The 18,510-nt window shown below is 28.9% G+C and overlaps 1 protein-coding gene across 9 annotated transcripts in view; it reads right to left on the minus strand.

The window, feature by feature from the left end:
- Positions 1–18,510, minus strand: part of LOC134720696 (hepatocyte nuclear factor 4-gamma-like) — a 33,196-nt gene that overhangs the window by 4,428 nt on the left and 10,258 nt on the right. For 3 of the 9 annotated variants that reach the window (XM_063583136.1, XM_063583138.1, XM_063583139.1), the window contains exons 2-6: positions 6,014–6,307; positions 5,304–5,419; positions 4,570–4,719; positions 3,877–4,117; positions 2,762–2,998 (exon numbers count right to left, since the gene is read on the minus strand). In XM_063583136.1, the coding sequence (XP_063439206.1) occupies positions 2,762–2,998; positions 3,877–4,117; positions 4,570–4,719; positions 5,304–5,419; positions 6,014–6,307 (1,038 nt within the window). Of the gene's footprint in view, positions 1–2,761; positions 2,999–3,876; positions 4,118–4,569; positions 4,720–5,303; positions 5,420–6,013; positions 6,308–7,317; positions 7,585–9,866; positions 10,110–11,125; positions 11,319–18,510 lie in introns of those variants that run through there. The other 6 variants (XM_063583137.1, XM_063583140.1, XM_063583133.1 and 3 more) reach the window with 6 other exon arrangements.

The raw sequence follows: 18,510 nt of genomic DNA on the forward strand, positions 1-18,510 counted from the left end.
GGCCATTGTTGCCTTGATGTCAGTATTTTGATCCAATGTTCCAAAATACTCCCCCTTTTTTCATCATTACAACATATGAGTTATTCCATATATTTATGATGACTGAATCTGAAATTCTTTAAAATAGCAGCAAAGTCCTAATAGCTAATTCAGAAATAATTTCAATTTTAAAAAGCTGTGCTTTTTGTTGAAAATTTGCAGACTTTTTTTCATACAAAGAGCACTCATTTTGATTCTCACAAAAGTTCAATAGAAATGAGTTAATTTCTATCTATTTTTAGAGGAAACAAAGAGCACAAGCATTGATAAAAAATATATTTTTATATTCTATTTGTTTTAGCATTTTACATATCTGACTTGAATATTGAGTCATCAAAGTCCATGCAATTATTAGTTTACTAGGCATAAGTTTGATTGAAATACCAAATGATTTTGTCACAGTTCACAAAATCTCTACTTAGGAGCTTTTTGCTTTGTACACATACATTTATGAAGAATATACACCTTTCATCAATTTTTAACTTTAAAGGAAGGAATAACTTAAGTAATGTATGACAACAACTAATCTAATAGACTATTTTCATATACTTTTGACTCTGGTTTATATTATTTTTGACAGGTTACCTACAGTACAACATTCTGGTCCTCAGTCAATTAAGAGCAGTCATAATAAGTAAAATCAAACATTTAATCCGTGTAATTTTAGGAGAAATTTTACTATTTTCCAATGAGTGTGTCATGTAAAAAATATGAAGCAGATGTTTTCCCCAAGAATTGTACAGATTAAAAGATTGATGTAACTTCTATATGTTGCTCTAACTTGACTTGGTACAGGATGTTCTACTGGTAACCTATGTCCAAAAAATATAAACTTAGAATCAAAAGTTGGTAGAATGAAAATAGTCTATTATCAACCATGTGAGCCAGTCAAGGTCTTTGAAAACTTCCATCATTATAATCAAAATAAGGAAGGTTAGCCATGCATGCAAGACTAAGGGGGTTAGTTAGTTCATACTCAAATATTAGTGAAAGTAACTTGAACATAATCCATGGCTAACCCTCTAAAGTTGTGTAAGTTTTCATTAGAAATTTCTTTTTAATTTTCCAGAATTAAAAATTATTCCAGATTCAAATAATTCCTTATTTTGAAATTAATATAAAATTGACTTAATATTTGGGCCCAAATATAGCCTTTACTGAACTGAATCTTTTTTAGTCCATAATTCAGCCCTTAGACCAGATATCAATTTCTAAAAACAGTAACCTACATTCATATTGTAACTGCGTAGCTAATTACTTAATCAGTTGGGAGTGTTTAACATCCTATACAAGTATTTTACATTAAATTTGCCATAAATTATATAAATTATTACATTTTATTTGCTATAGATTATATGAATATCAAATATAGAAATCTTCCTATCTGCATATTTCATCAACTTGAATCATATGACCAAGATTATAACTAATTTATGATAACAGCATACAAAATTATTTTATTTACTTTGATTAGAACATGTCAATATGGTTGACATACAGACCCTGTTTCATCTGATAAAACTCTGTTCTACAATTCTAATATCAACCAATCAAATTTCTGTGTTTGAATTTTTAGAGGGTGTGTATCAGTACAACTAAAAAATTCCAGGATCCACCAAAAGTTCATCAAAACAGAAAGTAAAACTCTGTTCTACTTCTGACAATTATAATATCAACTAATCATATTTCTGTGTTTGAATTTTTTGAGGTATGTATCAGTAAAAAAAAATACCCAGGATCCCCAAAAAGTTATCAAAACAGAAAGTAAAACCGAGTCAGATCCTTTTAAGCCAAATATGTACACAGGAGCAGCATTAATGTCAGATATCATAAAAATTAGGATTTAAAAAATAAAATTAATTTTCCTTCATAAATGCTAGAGACTCAGCTAGATGCAATTCATAAATGCTTAGGTTCAATAAATGTAGTCTTCCTCATTCAAAAGATGACAAAGGTATATATAAAACTATTTAATGGTTATAACAAAACAAGTGTAATATATATATATATATATAAGATTTTATAACAATAATACAGTAGCTCCCTCTCATAAGGCCAAAAAATAAGCAGAAAAAACTGTGGCCTTCAAAAGACATGCCATCCATAACAGAAAAAGTGGTTTTGGCCTCTTGTTAGTGGTAAAAATACCAAGAAACACTGTAAATTCAGAAATTATTGTGTGCATTTATTAAAGCAATTTTGTCATTTGAGACTAAAATGAGATTTCAAGTTTTGCAATATTTCAAAATATCCTGTTTAATTCATGTAAAATATTTCAAATGCATATTTAAGGTGGTACCTAACACTACAGGGAGATAACTCTGTAAAATCAGCTAAACGTTTTAATTACGTTGTGTCGTTAAGGGAATATCAAGCTTCTCAATGATCAAAATTAGTTTTTGTCAAACTGCTATATAACCAGTGTAATTTTTCTGATAAAACGGTTGGTTCAAATTTTCTAAAAATTTTATATTTTTGTCAATGGGTCAAAGTAAATACTTTGTAAGAATTTTAAGAAAATTGAACGAGCCAAATTAATTTTAGTCAAAGTGTTGGGTACCACCTTAAATTATTACGATTATAACTCAGTCTCATTTTAAGCAATAATAAAACCATCACAATAATTTCTTAATTTCCAGTTCTGTTAATATGAACAGGCCTTATCACAGTGATGCTTGTTTTTGACATAATAAGAGTAAGACTACTGTACTATCATACTAACCACCTAATAACATTTCTTGCAGTAGACTATCAATCCTCGCCATTCCAAATAATTTGGCGAACTGTATCTGTTCAATCATTTGCCATGTGATACTCTGTAAGGCGGGCAGCAGTAATAAAATCTCCCCAAATCTGCCTCTAGAGTCATACTGACGATCGTTGATATAATCTTCAAGATTTACTTGTACTTGGTAACGAAAACTTTTGATTTTTTGTGGATCTGTCAGACCTTTAGCTTCTGAAAAAAATCGTCAATGTAAGAAACCAAACATTTTAGGGTCATTTTCTAGTTCATAGGTTAACTTCAATATTATATAATGTAACAGCCTCATCAACATGGCTGAAAATGACTGAATTTTGTTTTCTAGATTTTTCATAAATTGTAAAAATAAAGCATACAATTTGTTAATGATTTTTTCAAATATGTTTAAGTATGTTGACAAGTTCATTTTGTGCAAAAAACAGAAACTTTCAATTATTAAAGCAAGTGTAAGATATAAATAATATGAGGCAGGCATAACCTGTGAATGTGGACAAAGTCTGTATTAATTATTTTTTTTGTAACTTTTAAAATTACATATATATTTGTTAAAAAAAAGAAATGTATATACTGTCACGTTTCCGATTTTGGTTCTGTTGTTAGGGATTTTACTTGTGAAGTTATTTAAGTTATGACGTCATGTTCAATGTAAACAAAGAAACCCAATGCATCAGGTAATGTTAATTCATATCAAAGACAAAGAATTATTAAATATAAAATATATTGGTATTGTGTTCCTTGAGTTCCTATAATTTACTAGACTACTCAAAGTCTCACGACAACGAGACCAGAAGAAGGAAGTAGATTTCTGCCTTCTGCGCAAATGCTGGAATTATTGATTTTTCTACTGTAATAGGGGACTACATCTTCATATTAAACTACAATCAAAGCCTCTCATTTTCTTTATTTCAAATATTAATCTTATATTTTGACTCCAGAAAAACATCAATTTAAATAATAAGAAAGAGTACATATTCATTTTAATACTGCTTAATTGAGGAACTCTTCCCATAAAATCAACAACACAAATATCATATTATGTCTCTCTCTCAATTAAGAAAAAAACAGATACTTACCAGGATCAAAGAAGACAATAGCTTTAATACAGGCAAACTCTGTATCATCTATCTGTATGTCTCTAAATGCTGCAACTAACTCGTCTAGAACTCGGGCTGCAATTGTTCCCATCTCCATATCTGTTGCATTCCGTGGAATTATCCCGTCATTTCCCAGTAATAATACATCCTTGACGGCCATGGAACGTCTGGCAACACCCAGAACCAAATGTTCTCCAGCATGGGCTCTCAACAAGGCAACCTAATGATAATGATAAAAATGCTTAAATATCTTGACAACCATTAAAAAAAGGTGTGTTCCATTTTCAATGATTATGGAGAAATTTAATATGTCACAGTGATTTGATTTATTTCAGGGTATTTTGAAATGAGGAAAAATGCTATAAGATGGGAAAAAATACACTGGCTACCCACCAATCAAAATCTGGCATTCTTATATAAGGTGTAATTAAAAATCTAACATAGCAAATTTTTTTATTCAATTTCGAAAATTTCTTAATCTGTAGTTGAAACTTTTAAATAACTCCACTGAATTTTTAATTTATTCATTTCAGATAATGATTTTTTTTACTTTTAAACTAGGAAAACCTTTAACTGCTTAAATAAAAGAATACCTTCTATTCATTAGGCTTACATTTGATAAAATTATCGTTTTCAATTATTTATTTTTTCATTTATTTATTTTGTTCTTACCTGATCATCCAATGGCAGTTCACAAAAACATGGTATATATTTTGCCCATTCTACAAGAACAAGTAATTGTTGTTTAATAGATTCACAAACATCATCGGCAGTCGCTATAACCTTGTGTGTCAGGTCACACTGTCCAACGGGAGACGAGATCTGAAAATGACAATTTTTTTTTTATTATAAATACAGTTTTACTTACAGTCAAACTAGGGTTAAAGGTTACCCTAAGGACATGAGAGAACTAAGGTTTCCCTAAGGACCAGAGAGAACTAACCTTATAATAGAGATGAAGATTTAAAATGTACAAGTATTACTACATCAGGTCAAAAAAAAGATGACCTTTAAAACAGGCTTGACTGTATTTCATACGTATATGTGAGCATTATTCTCAAATTAATACTTAAAATAAAGTATTAGTTCTTTTCCTTTCATGTTTGTAGAGTCTCTTCCCATTCCAATACCAATTTATCATTAACAATTTAATAAACAGGTATCCTTTTATTTTCTTCATTGTTTGTATCATCAGATTTTTTCTATCCACACAATTCCATAGTCAAAAACAATTCATGAATGCCGTTTTAACAAATTATAAAAACAAAATTTCAAGTGACAAATCGGTCTAAAATTAGTCATGTAACATATTCATAAAATCATGTGCTTTATGTTATGGATCATCCTCATGATCCTACTTTTTTTAAACATTAAATAAGATTAAACATAACAATGTATGATCTCACCTGTCTGGAGAGAATTTCAGCATTTAACAAAGTACTGACAGAGAGTGAATTGTTTTGACTGGTATCTTCGTAACTGGTTCTTCTAACACTGATTCTGTCTCGCTCATTCTGTACAGCTGTCAAAAACAAAACACATCAATTACAATCTTTTATTTTACAATGACCTTTGAAAATCAGAAATACTGATTAAAGGTTGGAAGGAAAAAAGTTCAGTTTTAATACTGACTTTATATCAATCTACAGAGACACCAAGTAATTTTGCAAGAGTAATTGGGAAGGGGGGTCTTTCTTTTCAGTATTGTTTAATTTTTTTAAGCCCTTTTTTTCTATATTCTTTATATTTTGGTGTCCTGTTAATACTTTGGCCTATTTTACTCTATTCTTCCTTTTTGAATCCTCTTTTCTGAATCTTTTCCCCCATTATACTTTATTCTGATAACCCCATCCATACCTTTATGCAAGCAATCTTAGATCAGGTTATTGCTCTCCAAAAGTAATGATTCAAAATGTAAATAAAAACTTGTGTTAAATCATACCCTTTGAAGTAAAAATTAAGACTTTTTAAAAGTTCAATTGTCAATTTTTAACTGCATTCATTACAGTTGAGTTAAGTTATATCAAAGCTTAAGTCATAAGATGAACTATAATCTAGATCTTTTAATTTTTTTTTTTTGTCATGAAATATCATCCATAAGCAATCTATTCCTTACCTTCTTTTTTCATTCCTGCTCTGAAACATTTACGTAATCTGCAGTAACGACACTGATTTCTTTTATCTTTGTCTACAACACAATTCCGACTAAATCTACAGGAATAAACATGGTTCTTTCTGACGCTACGACGAAAGAATCCCTTACAGCCATCACAACTTGAGGCCCCATAATGTTTGCCGGTGGCCCTGTCTCCACATATGGCACAATATGTACTCATCCCTTGAGTGGGGGAGGTGGAGACACCCATGACAGGTGTCTGTCCCAGCGCTCCCATACTGAGTTCTGGAGAGTCTAAAAGTAAAAGATAATAAATTTCATTTAATTATCCATTTCATAGAAATTTCTTTGATTGACCCAACAGTAAGTCATTCAGGTACGACTGATTAATAAATATCTCCATTAGAATTCACAACTTATAACTTCTTGATACATTTTTAGCTGCATTATTCTATGAAGAAGAAGAGAAAGATTGTATTGATGACCATGAGTAAGAAACCCAACAATGTCATATAAAAGTCACCATCTGATATCCATGGAAATACACTCTTTGTCAATTACTCAGTAGATATTAATTTTTTAATCATTCATATGTCACTTTGTCAGTGATAAATTTAATATCTTAAGTCACTACAGTGTAAACCTGGTTCTGACAAAAAATGTTCATTTGGTTTGGCTATGTATATACTTTTAAAAAATGCATTATGCTATAGTTCTACAGTTAATTTTACACCTTTGTTCATTTGTCAAATTTCACAATGCGATATACATGGTCGTTATTTTAGAATTTTATACTTATAATGGTCACTCTAGCCATCACAACTTAAACCTGAGTGAGAAAAAATATCACTTACAGTTTAATACCACTTATACCAGAGATTTGTCAGATCAAATATATTTCCTTTCTATAGATCTATCTTTTTTATCTGTTTTTCATTAGAATAAATTAATAAAACTTATAAAATTTGACAAGTTGGTTAAATTTTTTTATCTTAAAATATACGAAATGTGAAGTTTGAAAAATAATCTTTCCTTACAATCACATATAGAATTTCGGTGATTTTCTTATTTATAAGATTATAACAAATAAACAGGCAAATAACATTTGCTTTTAAAACAATATAACAAGCATATTATTTATTATATCACTTTTGATAAATATATTGATTTTATCATTTAATTTTAAATAAAAGAAAACAAAAACTAACTCAAATCAGAACTAAATTTACTTTTTGATCTTAAAAAAAAAAAAATAAAAAAAAATAAAATGTACTAAAAGTACTTAAATAAAAAAAAACTCCTACCTGGATCATAATAATAGTATTCATGTTCCTGATGTACTGGTGCATAATGCTGTTCTAAATAAGAATATAGCATAGTGTTGGTTAAGTCTTTACTACTGGTATGAATATTTTCCACAATTGAAAGAAGATTTTTTATCTCTTAAAAGGAGAAGCAGTTCTGTCTCTCAGAGCACCAAGAATGGAAAAAGAATTGGTATCAGGAACTACGGTTTAAATATCTTCTATCAAAGATTAAAACAAACAAATTAATCCCTGTCCCAACACAAAGATCCTCCCACTTTACATGTATATTCAGGTTTCTGTCACTCAAGGAGGGTCCTTATATACATACTATGTTATTTGCAACATTTGACAAGGTTTTATCAGGAGTTATCACCCTTTATCAGTTAATCTTCTATCTTATTGATAGTGAATTATATAGAAAAAAATCTGCCAGTGACAAAATCCCTGACTGGAATGTGTGGCTATCTATCTGGCCACTTCACACCCTTTAACCACATAAGTGGCAGTGCTAGTTTCGGTACAACCATGACCTTTACTTATATTCTGGCACTCAAACAACCCACTTTTAGTCAGTACGGAAAACCCAGACAAATCGCAGAACTATTTGTCAACAGATTATGCCATTCCCTGTACTATCCTAAGCTATCTTTGAAAAAAAAATGTTGTAACATAAATTCTAATGTCAATCAACAGATAATTAATTTCAAATGTTTTCTGAAAATTAAGTGGTGAACATGTTTTAGATTACTAGAGCTTGTTTTGGTAATACCATTTTCATAAACAATGAAAAAAAAAAAAAAAAAAAAAAGTGTTAATATATCTTTTCATTGATTATTTTAACAAGAGAATATGTATCAGCATGTCAAGGTCGTTTAGACTCATTTTTGTCTCAATAATCACAATAAAATCATCTTTATATATACCCTCATTTCATAAAACAGTGAATATATACAGTATAATGTCATACAGTTTTCAATTCACCATATATTTATGAGCTTTGAGGCAACACCATAGTTTTTCAATTGACAATATGTTTGTTAAAAAGAAGTATTTGAAAGTGTTAATACACATTTAGACCATTATTGGATGTGACTTGTACTTTTCAAGAAAATTATTTTCAATTTCTAATCACCACTTTGCTAACCTTTACATAATTTAGATTTATACTTACTTAAAAATTTGCATTCTATAATTAAGCCAAAAAATAAGAGTCAGCGAAATTAGTTGGAGGCTTTATGCGACTTCTAGCCAGAGAGAATTAAGGTTAAGGTGAGGATATTAGTTTAAGATCTTTATTTTTTTCAAACTGCTTTTTATCTTTTATGACATAAAAATTAACATGTATATGCACCTCATTTTCTTACTTTTTGGCTCTCATTTTGTAATTGGGTTTACCTAAAGACCAAATGATTTAAAAATGAGATCACAGTGACCTTGATTTATATTTTCAGAAATTAACTTCGTTTACAGTACACTCTTGTGGCTTGTTATGTATTAAAACCTACTAAAATGAGCAATCATATTTTCACCTTAAATACAAATTTTGTTTTATCATATTATGATAAGTTTGAAGAATAAAACATTGATAACAACTTTTTTTCCAAGAACAAGTTGTTTCAAAATTCACAGAGAGAAAAAAAATATATTTGAATCATTTCTTTATAAAATTCTTGTTTCTGTACGATAAAATTAACAGTATGACAAGTAATTTAAAGACAGGAGAAAAAACTTGTATCAAATTGTTTTAGAGTCAAATTAAGGCTCTAAGAAATTACCTTGTAAAATGCCTATTTGCTAAACACCCAATGTAAAAAAAAAATGAATATTTCTGAAGTATTAGTTTTTATGAAATACAAGGCTCAATACTCAATTTTAAGTCAATATTTCCTTAACAGACTATGGAACATGACTTGTACATTGTTAGTGAATTTTCAGATTGCAACTTAATATAAATAAAAGATGTGGTATGATTGCCAATGAGACAACTCTCCACAAGAAACCAAATAACAGAAATTAACAGCTCTAGGTCATTGTACGGCCTTCAACAATGAGCAAACCTGTAATGATATTCATTTTATTATAATAAATGTTTGCCTTATTGTGTAGCAGTTGCATTTTTGTATTTTTTTTGTTGCAAATATTGCCTCAAAAATTACGTCTTCATAATATAGATGTAAGCAAAAGGTCATAAAATAGATAATGCAAGCCGTGTTTTACTTGATGAACTAAGTAAATCTTTTCTCTGTGTGAATTAACATATATAACCACAATAATGTTTACAAACAAACTATTTATCTTTCAAATACTCAAAATACTACTACAATATACACTCCTGTTAGAAATCTTCCCACTATAAGTCCCAAACCCAACCAAAACAAAATTATTTTTTTGCTCATTCAACAATATTTCACAACAAAATCAAGTATAAACCTTATAGAGATTGTCACACTTGAAATGGTCCTTCAGAAACAGATTAGCAATGATGAAGTATTATCAGAGCTGTGTTTGCATTTATCTCAGCTCAGCTATAATACTGATCAAAATACCTTTCATCTAGGTGAAGGAATTAACAGCTAGTTATCCCAGTCGTACACAGGTGTTACAAAAATCACTGTCCAGTGGTCATCTATAAATGGCCATCTATTTTCCCAGGATTGCACCTTCACAGAAAATAACTTAATATTTGTTACTCCTCAAAATATCTGTATGCCATGATCTTTTCATCAATAATCAGTTTTGTGACAGAAGAAATATTAAAAAAACTTCTTTATCTGAATATCTTTTTCTTCCAATCATATTTTTCAGCAATCTTAAGGAACACATCAATTATATTAGGAGAAAATCAATTCCAGGTTTAAAGACTCAGTCAACCAGAACATAATTAGGGAACCTTTTATTGTAATTCTCACCTAAAATAGTATTGCATAAATGTATGTAACCTATATAAACTCTCACATCTAATGAAGTGACATTGTCCATAGTTTAAATACACCAACCATACTAAATTTATGACACTTATATATAACTTTTCCTGAATTATTCATGTCTTTCCATAATTTGGTTTTATTTAATACCATCCCCCCCCTTTTCTACCTTTTCCGCCCTTTTTGTGTATGATAACAACGAGGATCAGTTATCATTCTAAACAAAGGTCAATGCATAGAATTACTTGTGAATGTGCAAACCATGAAAAAAAAGACTGGTAACGTGAAACTTTTATTGTAAATATATATCAGGCAAAATGCAACACTAATTTTTAAAAGGTACTTCAAATTTTGCACAAGTCCAATCAAATTTGGTTTGGACCCAATTAATGTTCTTTTTCCCAGTTTCATTAAGAAAGAACAGAAATAAAGTTTATAGCTTGTTATAATTCATGAGATCTTTGTGTCATTTACTTTCGTTTTGATATTCATTATTTGGACCGATATCTTGGCAAGTTCATCTATCTAAACTATACCTTTTCTTTTCAATGTTCTTTATTAGACCGATATCTCATGTACATTTGCCATATACCCTTTCTTTTCAGTGTTCCTTATATGAACAATATCTTATGTACATTTGCCCAATACCCTTTCTTTCTTTTCAGTTTCCTTATTGGAACAATATCTCATGTACTTTTACCCATTGAATATCTTTTCTTTTCAGTTTTCTTTATTGGACCAAATGTCCCATGCATACCTATCCTTAGCCTTCTCTTACTTATTCTTAATAATGGAAGTGGTGTGGGGTATCAAAAAATGTACTATTAAACTCTATATTGTTTTAGAGACAACCTGAAAATTCACAATAAATATGAACATACCTAAAATATATGTTATTCCTTCAAAATTCATGATTTACAGCTTAAACTTATCAAATCACAGCTAAACTTCAAAACAGCAAATATGAAAGTAACGTGTATTTAGAAAATGGTAACATCTAAATTAGGTTATTGTCCTTGATGATAATTAATCACTCCAGGTAGAAATGTTGAGGTGAAAACGATTACAAATTATCATTTGGACTTTGACTAATTATTGTCACAATACTATATATAGTAAATAAAGATAGATAACAAAGGGGGACAACTTCATCGTTTTATCAATTTATGCATTTGATATCTGATAATGCATGCATATTGCACTATGCTGGGTTCAAAAACAATGACATCTGCACAAGAAAAGTAGTTCTTTTAACTGATATGATAATATCAAATTATTAAGTACAAGTACTTTTTATTACAGACTATATAGAAAAAAATCACCATTAACAAATAATCAAATTTTCACATCAACCAATTAAACATCATTTTTTTTTTGCCTTGACGTTAAGGCCATAGTTATTATATTTTTAGTTTTAGGAAAATTTTTGACAAAACCGATGGGTAGGAGGACGAAAAAAAAACAAAAAAAAAACTGCTGCTGCTGATTTTTTTTTTTAATACCAACCGTCAATATCAAAAAAAAAAAATTTTATTTCACCAGGAGATTTTCTACTAGTGTAACAACTTTTTTTCTTTTTCTTGACAAGGTTTGAATTGAAAATCAATGTGCAACAACTTACTAAATCACCAAGACCATAAATTTAGATTCTTTCATACAGTTATGAACTAAAAATTTATTTATTTTTGCATGAAAAACACTGGGTCGGAGGAGAAAAAAAAATAAAAATCAACATTTTTAATTTTATTTTTTTTCCTATTTGGCAAAAATTAGGGTAGGAGGGTTCATAAAACTAAAAATAAAAAAACTACGGCCTAAGCAACCAAAAACCATTCAATCAATCATTTCTGTTTTGAACTTTCAAGTAACTTTCTCCAAAAGTACACGTTTCTGTCTGAGAAAATAAAATATTTTGTCTTTGTCTTGTCCAAAATAAGATTTTTATTACATCAATTGAAATTTTATGGAAATATCAAAAGAGCAATAAATAAAACTGCTGTGACCTAATATCTCAAATACAGAATATAGGTCAATGTGATCAAACTAGGGCATCTTCTTGTGCAATGTAATTAAGTGATAACTGTATTGTATTTTAAGTTTGACTGTCGTTTTACAGCTGTAAATTGAGTTAACCTAGCGGTGTGTAACAGAGCAATGTTTTTACCTAGCGGTGTGTAACAGAGCTATGTTAACAGATATTTGCGACAGTAATTTACGAAGTCCAAGCTTAAAATACAATACAGTTATCTCCATTCTTATGCAGCATATTAAAATAAATTCCATCTTATAAATATATATTTTGGCTTTAAATTACATAAATGAAAAAGTCTGTGAAATGGTTGCATTGTCTTTGGCAACTAAACAATGTGACATCATATGTTTACTCCCAATGTCAAACATAAATTCTAGTTGTTTCGTACCCTTTATAATGGTTCAATGTTGACAAAAAGAAGATTTGAGGCTCAAAATGTAACTTTTTCATATATTTTGTGAGAATTTACAAACCTAAAATAATTGGAATTCAAAATGGTAGCTTTCTTAGTTATGGACTGGTAGAATGTGGAATCTATCCCTTCAAAACATTTGTCAACGTACAATGAAAATTATTGTTACAAAAGAATTACATTAAAATATTTATCTATGTTTTTTTTATTTAATTATTTATGTACAATGTATATTCCAAAGAAGCATTTGTTCAGTTATCAAAATCTGTCAAGCATAAATTGCAGTTTATGGTGACATAGTTGTGATTGCCTGTTTTATAACATTACAACTCCAAATTCATTCTCTATGAATAATAAGAATATTTACTACCCTACCACTTGGCATATGCTTGGCACTTTTGCCAGTCAAAACAAAGTAACTGACTCTAGAGCATATAATGATTGCCTTAAGCTTCTGCTGCCCAAGCCTAATCAGTTGTCATACTGCTAGTTAAGAACTATTGGAACCTCTCAGAATTTCGTTTTTAAAAGACTACAGTGTGCAAAAAAACATATGGGCTATAAATATAAAGGAGGGCAAATACATTTTAATACCATAAATGGATATAAATTCATCATATAAATGCTTCTTTTTAACCCAACCATGATTTATCTATATTGTGGAAAAAAATCTTATTTGTTCTTATGTCAAATTCAAATGCAGTTCAATGCTAACCTATTGGATAAAAAATCAAATTTAAAAATAATGAACAAATCATCTGTTTAAATAACAATTATTTATTTTTGGGATGAGGACTGTGCATCTTTCTATATTCTATAATGAACAAACAAATAATACACTTGAACTGTAATACAACATGATTCGCTCTTTCTTCAAATGTCATACTATTATTTATTTTGACATATTACAACATATTAATCCAATTATCTGGGTGTCATCATTTCAAATTTCAAAACAATTGTCACTTTTGATGCCACAAGTATTCGCACTACCATGGGAAAAATTCAATAAAGATAAATCACACATAATTATTTACAATAATATACACTATCAAAAAATTGATATCTGATGACCCTCTATCAAGTTTTATCAAAATCTAACTGTTAATAAGATAAGAGGGGAAGAGAACAAACAGTAGTCACAAGGGGAGATAATCTATTTATCTCCCCTTAAATAAATCTACAGAGTATTAATTGTACTTAAATGTTTTGTTATCAAATTAATACTCCAAAAGTGATTTAATTTTCTTTTTTTTTTCCTTTGATGTTTAATTCAAATTCAAGCTGCAAAAAAATGAAATTGACAAACCATCTCCTGTTTTTGTTTTGTGGTCCATCACAAAATTCTGAACATAAGTATGACTGCCAGAAATTGACCATGTTATGATATGCTTAGTTCAAATTATAAACTGTTAAATGACATCCGTAAAGGAATACTTTAAAAAAAAAGAAGATGTGGTATAATTGCCAATGAGACAACTCTCCACAAGAGACCAAAATGACACAAAAATTAACAACTATAGGTCCACCATACAGCTTTCATCAATGAACAAAGCCCATACCACATAGTCAGCTATAAAAGGCCCTGAAATCTTTTTGGGGTAAATTTTTCTGTAAAATGCATGTAATTCATGGGGTTTTAATTGTAGGTTGATAAAGACTTTTCAATGCCTTATTTATGATAATTCTAACTCAAGTAGACCAAAACTATACTTCCTATTCAAGGTAAAATCTCTTTTTTTATGCATCAGCATCATCTCCTAAATTTTTTTCATAAATTAAAATAGCCAAAATTTTAGATAAAATGCACTGTTAAAGTATTAATATATTTCCCTTTTACAGTTTCATAAATTTAAAGTACATAAGATATCAAAAAATAAATGTGAAATTTGACAGTGGCCTGGATAATAGTTGAGCAACATTTAACATCAAGTGAGAACATGTTGATGTGCAGGTACTCAGATAGATGGTACAGCTTCTGACAATAAGATATGGGGAGATAACTCATATCACATAATTGATAACAAGCTAGAACAATGTCCAAAAATTATTTATCTGACTTATTTATTTATTTATTCTGTAATCTTTTGTAAATATTGGTTTATTTATTTTACATATTTAACAAAATTTACATAAGCAATCATAATTCACAGAATCTTGATTCATATTATAACAAATATCAACCTATATAATAATTTTGATTCAATGTAATAAGTTGCATTTAAAAAAACATTTTTTTAAGAAAAGAGAAAATATAGGAAAATTACTATGACAGTCATAAAAAACCTGAAATACTAAAAATAATTACTTTCGAATATTTCATTACAATTTTACTGAATACATAATTAATGGAATAAAAAGAGTTTTGCACATAAATCTGGCTGTTAGTTTTCTTGTTTGAATAATATTACATTTGTCATTTGAGCATATATAGGGTATGGGTTTTGCTTAGGATGTAATAAGGTGAGGTTTTGGAATTTGTGTCAGATGATTGGACTCCTTGGTGTTTTTCAATACAATATAATGTAAATTATTTTGCCCCATAACAACTATTTATCTTTTATAGTCCAGCCAAACATGATTTAACCTCAAACTAATTGCAACAGAACATGTTTTAGTTCTAATCTATAGCACTATGCCCTTTATATACACAGAAAAAAGTCCCATAAAATCTAACTTCAGGAAAACTCAAAATTTGTTACCTTGACATGTTGAAAAATTCAATAAATGGTCAACTAATGATTTACGAAATCTAGATTATAGCTTGATAAAATATATGAAAACATCTTAAGAGTTGTTTGTTATACTCTAAAGACCACTAAAAAACAAGAATCAATACATTCTGATGAATAGAAGCGGTAAAGTTATAATTTGATTTGAGACCTACATATTACCAATGCAAATATAAGGTAAAAGTCAGCCTTTACCCGCCATGTTTTATAATTTAAAAATCTCAAAAAGGAGAGACAGCAAAACAACACAAAAATAAAACATCTTCAGGTCAGCATACAGTCTTAGACATGTGTCTACGACAACTATACATTATATATGTCTTCAACGTCAACAGTTTAATTTTGAATAAAAATACCACTAAGAATGAGGACTCCTAATTTGAAATTTGATAATTTAATTGTGAAAAAAACAGATTATTTTATATCTCATTCAATGCAGAGGTAGAGATACTATTTCTATTGCAAACCTGTTTATAACCTTCATTTTAATTGGACAGCACCATAATTCTTTTTTATCTATTTTTTTTAACGTTGATAATACATTTTATTGCACTCTATTGCTGTTGACAATTTACTTAGGGTACAGCTTTGCACTAAGCATCCCTGATATATTAGTTATTAGGTATCCAGGGAGAATATCTAATAAAAGTAAAAACCTGACAGCACCAGAAATATTAGAGGATTGATTCCATATTAGACAAACTGAAATTGAGCATAAAATATTTTCTTTAAGTGCATGAGAATTTATATACAGTATTGTATTTAAATACTTTGCACACATTAGTTCTTTATTTGATGGTCAATTTTTACATGTAAGTCACCACTTACTAAATTTGCGACCATTGTCTGCCAATAGATGCCTTCAATTCTGTAACCAACATGTCTTCATGAATACTTTGTTTCGCTTTTGACCCTTTCTAGTCCACTTCGCATCTATTTAATTTTGTGATTTTCCAATTTCTTGATGTTGTATTTTATAAGAAAGATACAAGTTTTACATATTTGCAGCAATTTATTTTTGCATCATTTTTCTACTTGTGAAGACCCAATAATAAATTGCCAGCAAAAATAAATAGGTATAAAGTAACCTAAATTTATCTAACAAAACATAACTAAAAAAAAATATCATATAATGAAGAATTCTAACAAGCATTCAATAATTTTTTATTTTTTTTCATCATGAACCTTACATTTATATCTGATATATACATGAAATACATTGCAAATAAATTTCAAAAAGTTTTTTTGAGATTGTTCATTAGAATATTTTAGGTCAGCAAAAAGGTCAAGTTAAGCAGTTGGATTTTTAATTCTTCAAATCAAAATGCATTTTAAGATTGGTTTTATTTGAAAATTGACACTCAGAACTCACTTAAAAAAAGTTGCTGAAATATAAAGATTTTTTTTTTTAATTGAACTATACAGATTTTACATAAAAACTATGGTCCTTTATTATAGGGAACAAAATAACTTCCCTTATATCCTGATGTCATGAATATAGGGAACAATATTTTACAAGAAAATTCCCTATATATTAACGGCATTTGAAAACCCAAAATTGGTTTAAAAAACAAAAAGTAAAAAGCATTTATGTAATTTTTTTTTTACCTTTCTACCATATTTGAATTCATAAGCAGTAAAACTAAATCCCAAAATATGACTTGATGTACTGAAAATACTATACTAATATTTTGATTATTATAATTTTAATTAATATATAGATATTAACTTTGTACATTAACCCTGGGCTGATGAGGAACAAATTTCACAATGGATACCAAAGTCTAGACTGGTAATTATCAAAGTCAAACTAGATAACCTGTGCAGTTTGATCGTTAATTACAGGTAATTATTGCAGGTAAATATCAATAGGATTGATAATTAATTTTATTTTAGTCAGGTGTATTCTTAGTATGCAACCCATAAGCATCAGTTGATGAACATTTCCATGTATATTGCTTTCAGAATGAAATCTGACGTATTGACATCAAGATAACAAAATAAACATTCATATCTATGTAGTAGCCAGCCATTATTCTTATGAATTAAATAACATTTCATTAATTTCCTTGTTAACTGTTTTTACAAAACATTGTGCAGTTTCTTTTCTTTTTTATTCTCAGTAGTGGATCCAGATATTTTGATCATAAGGGGGCCCACTGACTGTCTAAATAAAAGAGGGGGCTTACTCCAGTCATGTTGCAGCGATTCCCTATATAATCAACCAAATTATCCACACAAAAAAGGGGCTTTGGCACCTGGAGCCCCACAATCACCCCCCCCCCCCCCCCCCCCCCCCTTTCTTAATAACACTTTCACATTTTAGACAGGCGATTTGTGTTTTATTTTGAGTAAATACATGAAATTTTGCAATGGTCTTATTTTTGTAGAAAATATTATTTATTAGATTTGCATCAATTTCATTTTTTGGGCACATTCTAGCTACTTCATTTAGAATACTTTTAACACACCAAAATAATTTTAAACATGTGAAAATAATGAACAAAATTAATATTTCTCACCATTTGAATTTCTCAAGCATTTTATTAAATTTCAACAGAAGTGAAATTAAACAATTAATCGTACAAAAACAATTGAACAATATTATGGATAGGAAATAAAAAATATGAATTGCTATAATTATTAATTTCCTATTTAACAATTTAAATAGATCATTGTTTAAACATTTAGAATCACTTAATTACCACTTATAAAAAAAACTTAAGGAAATTTCTCACGCAACTAAATTTAGTCAATAATCATTAAATTAATGTTGGTATCACTGGGCATACACATGTATCTACTTTCAATCTAAATATAGTTTACAATCCCCTCATATCTTTCTTAATTGAATCAGTCACAAAAGTGGTACGTGCAGGCACACTTTCATATATAATAACTTTTTTTTTAAAGTGTGCCAAATACTGTGGATTCATTTATATTTGTCACATACCAATTTTCAATGATTTTGTGGGAAACACAAATTTAACTGTTAAACAAATTACAAATTTTCTTAAGGAATAAATGCAGGCAATGTTAAAATCACAAAGTCAAATATCCACGAATATGCAAGTTTTCATCAAATCACAA

The sequence above is a fragment of the Mytilus trossulus genome, chromosome 6 (genome assembly GCF_036588685.1).
Source record: "Mytilus trossulus isolate FHL-02 chromosome 6, PNRI_Mtr1.1.1.hap1, whole genome shotgun sequence".
Classification (NCBI taxonomy): Eukaryota; Metazoa; Mollusca; class Bivalvia; order Mytilida; family Mytilidae; genus Mytilus; species Mytilus trossulus.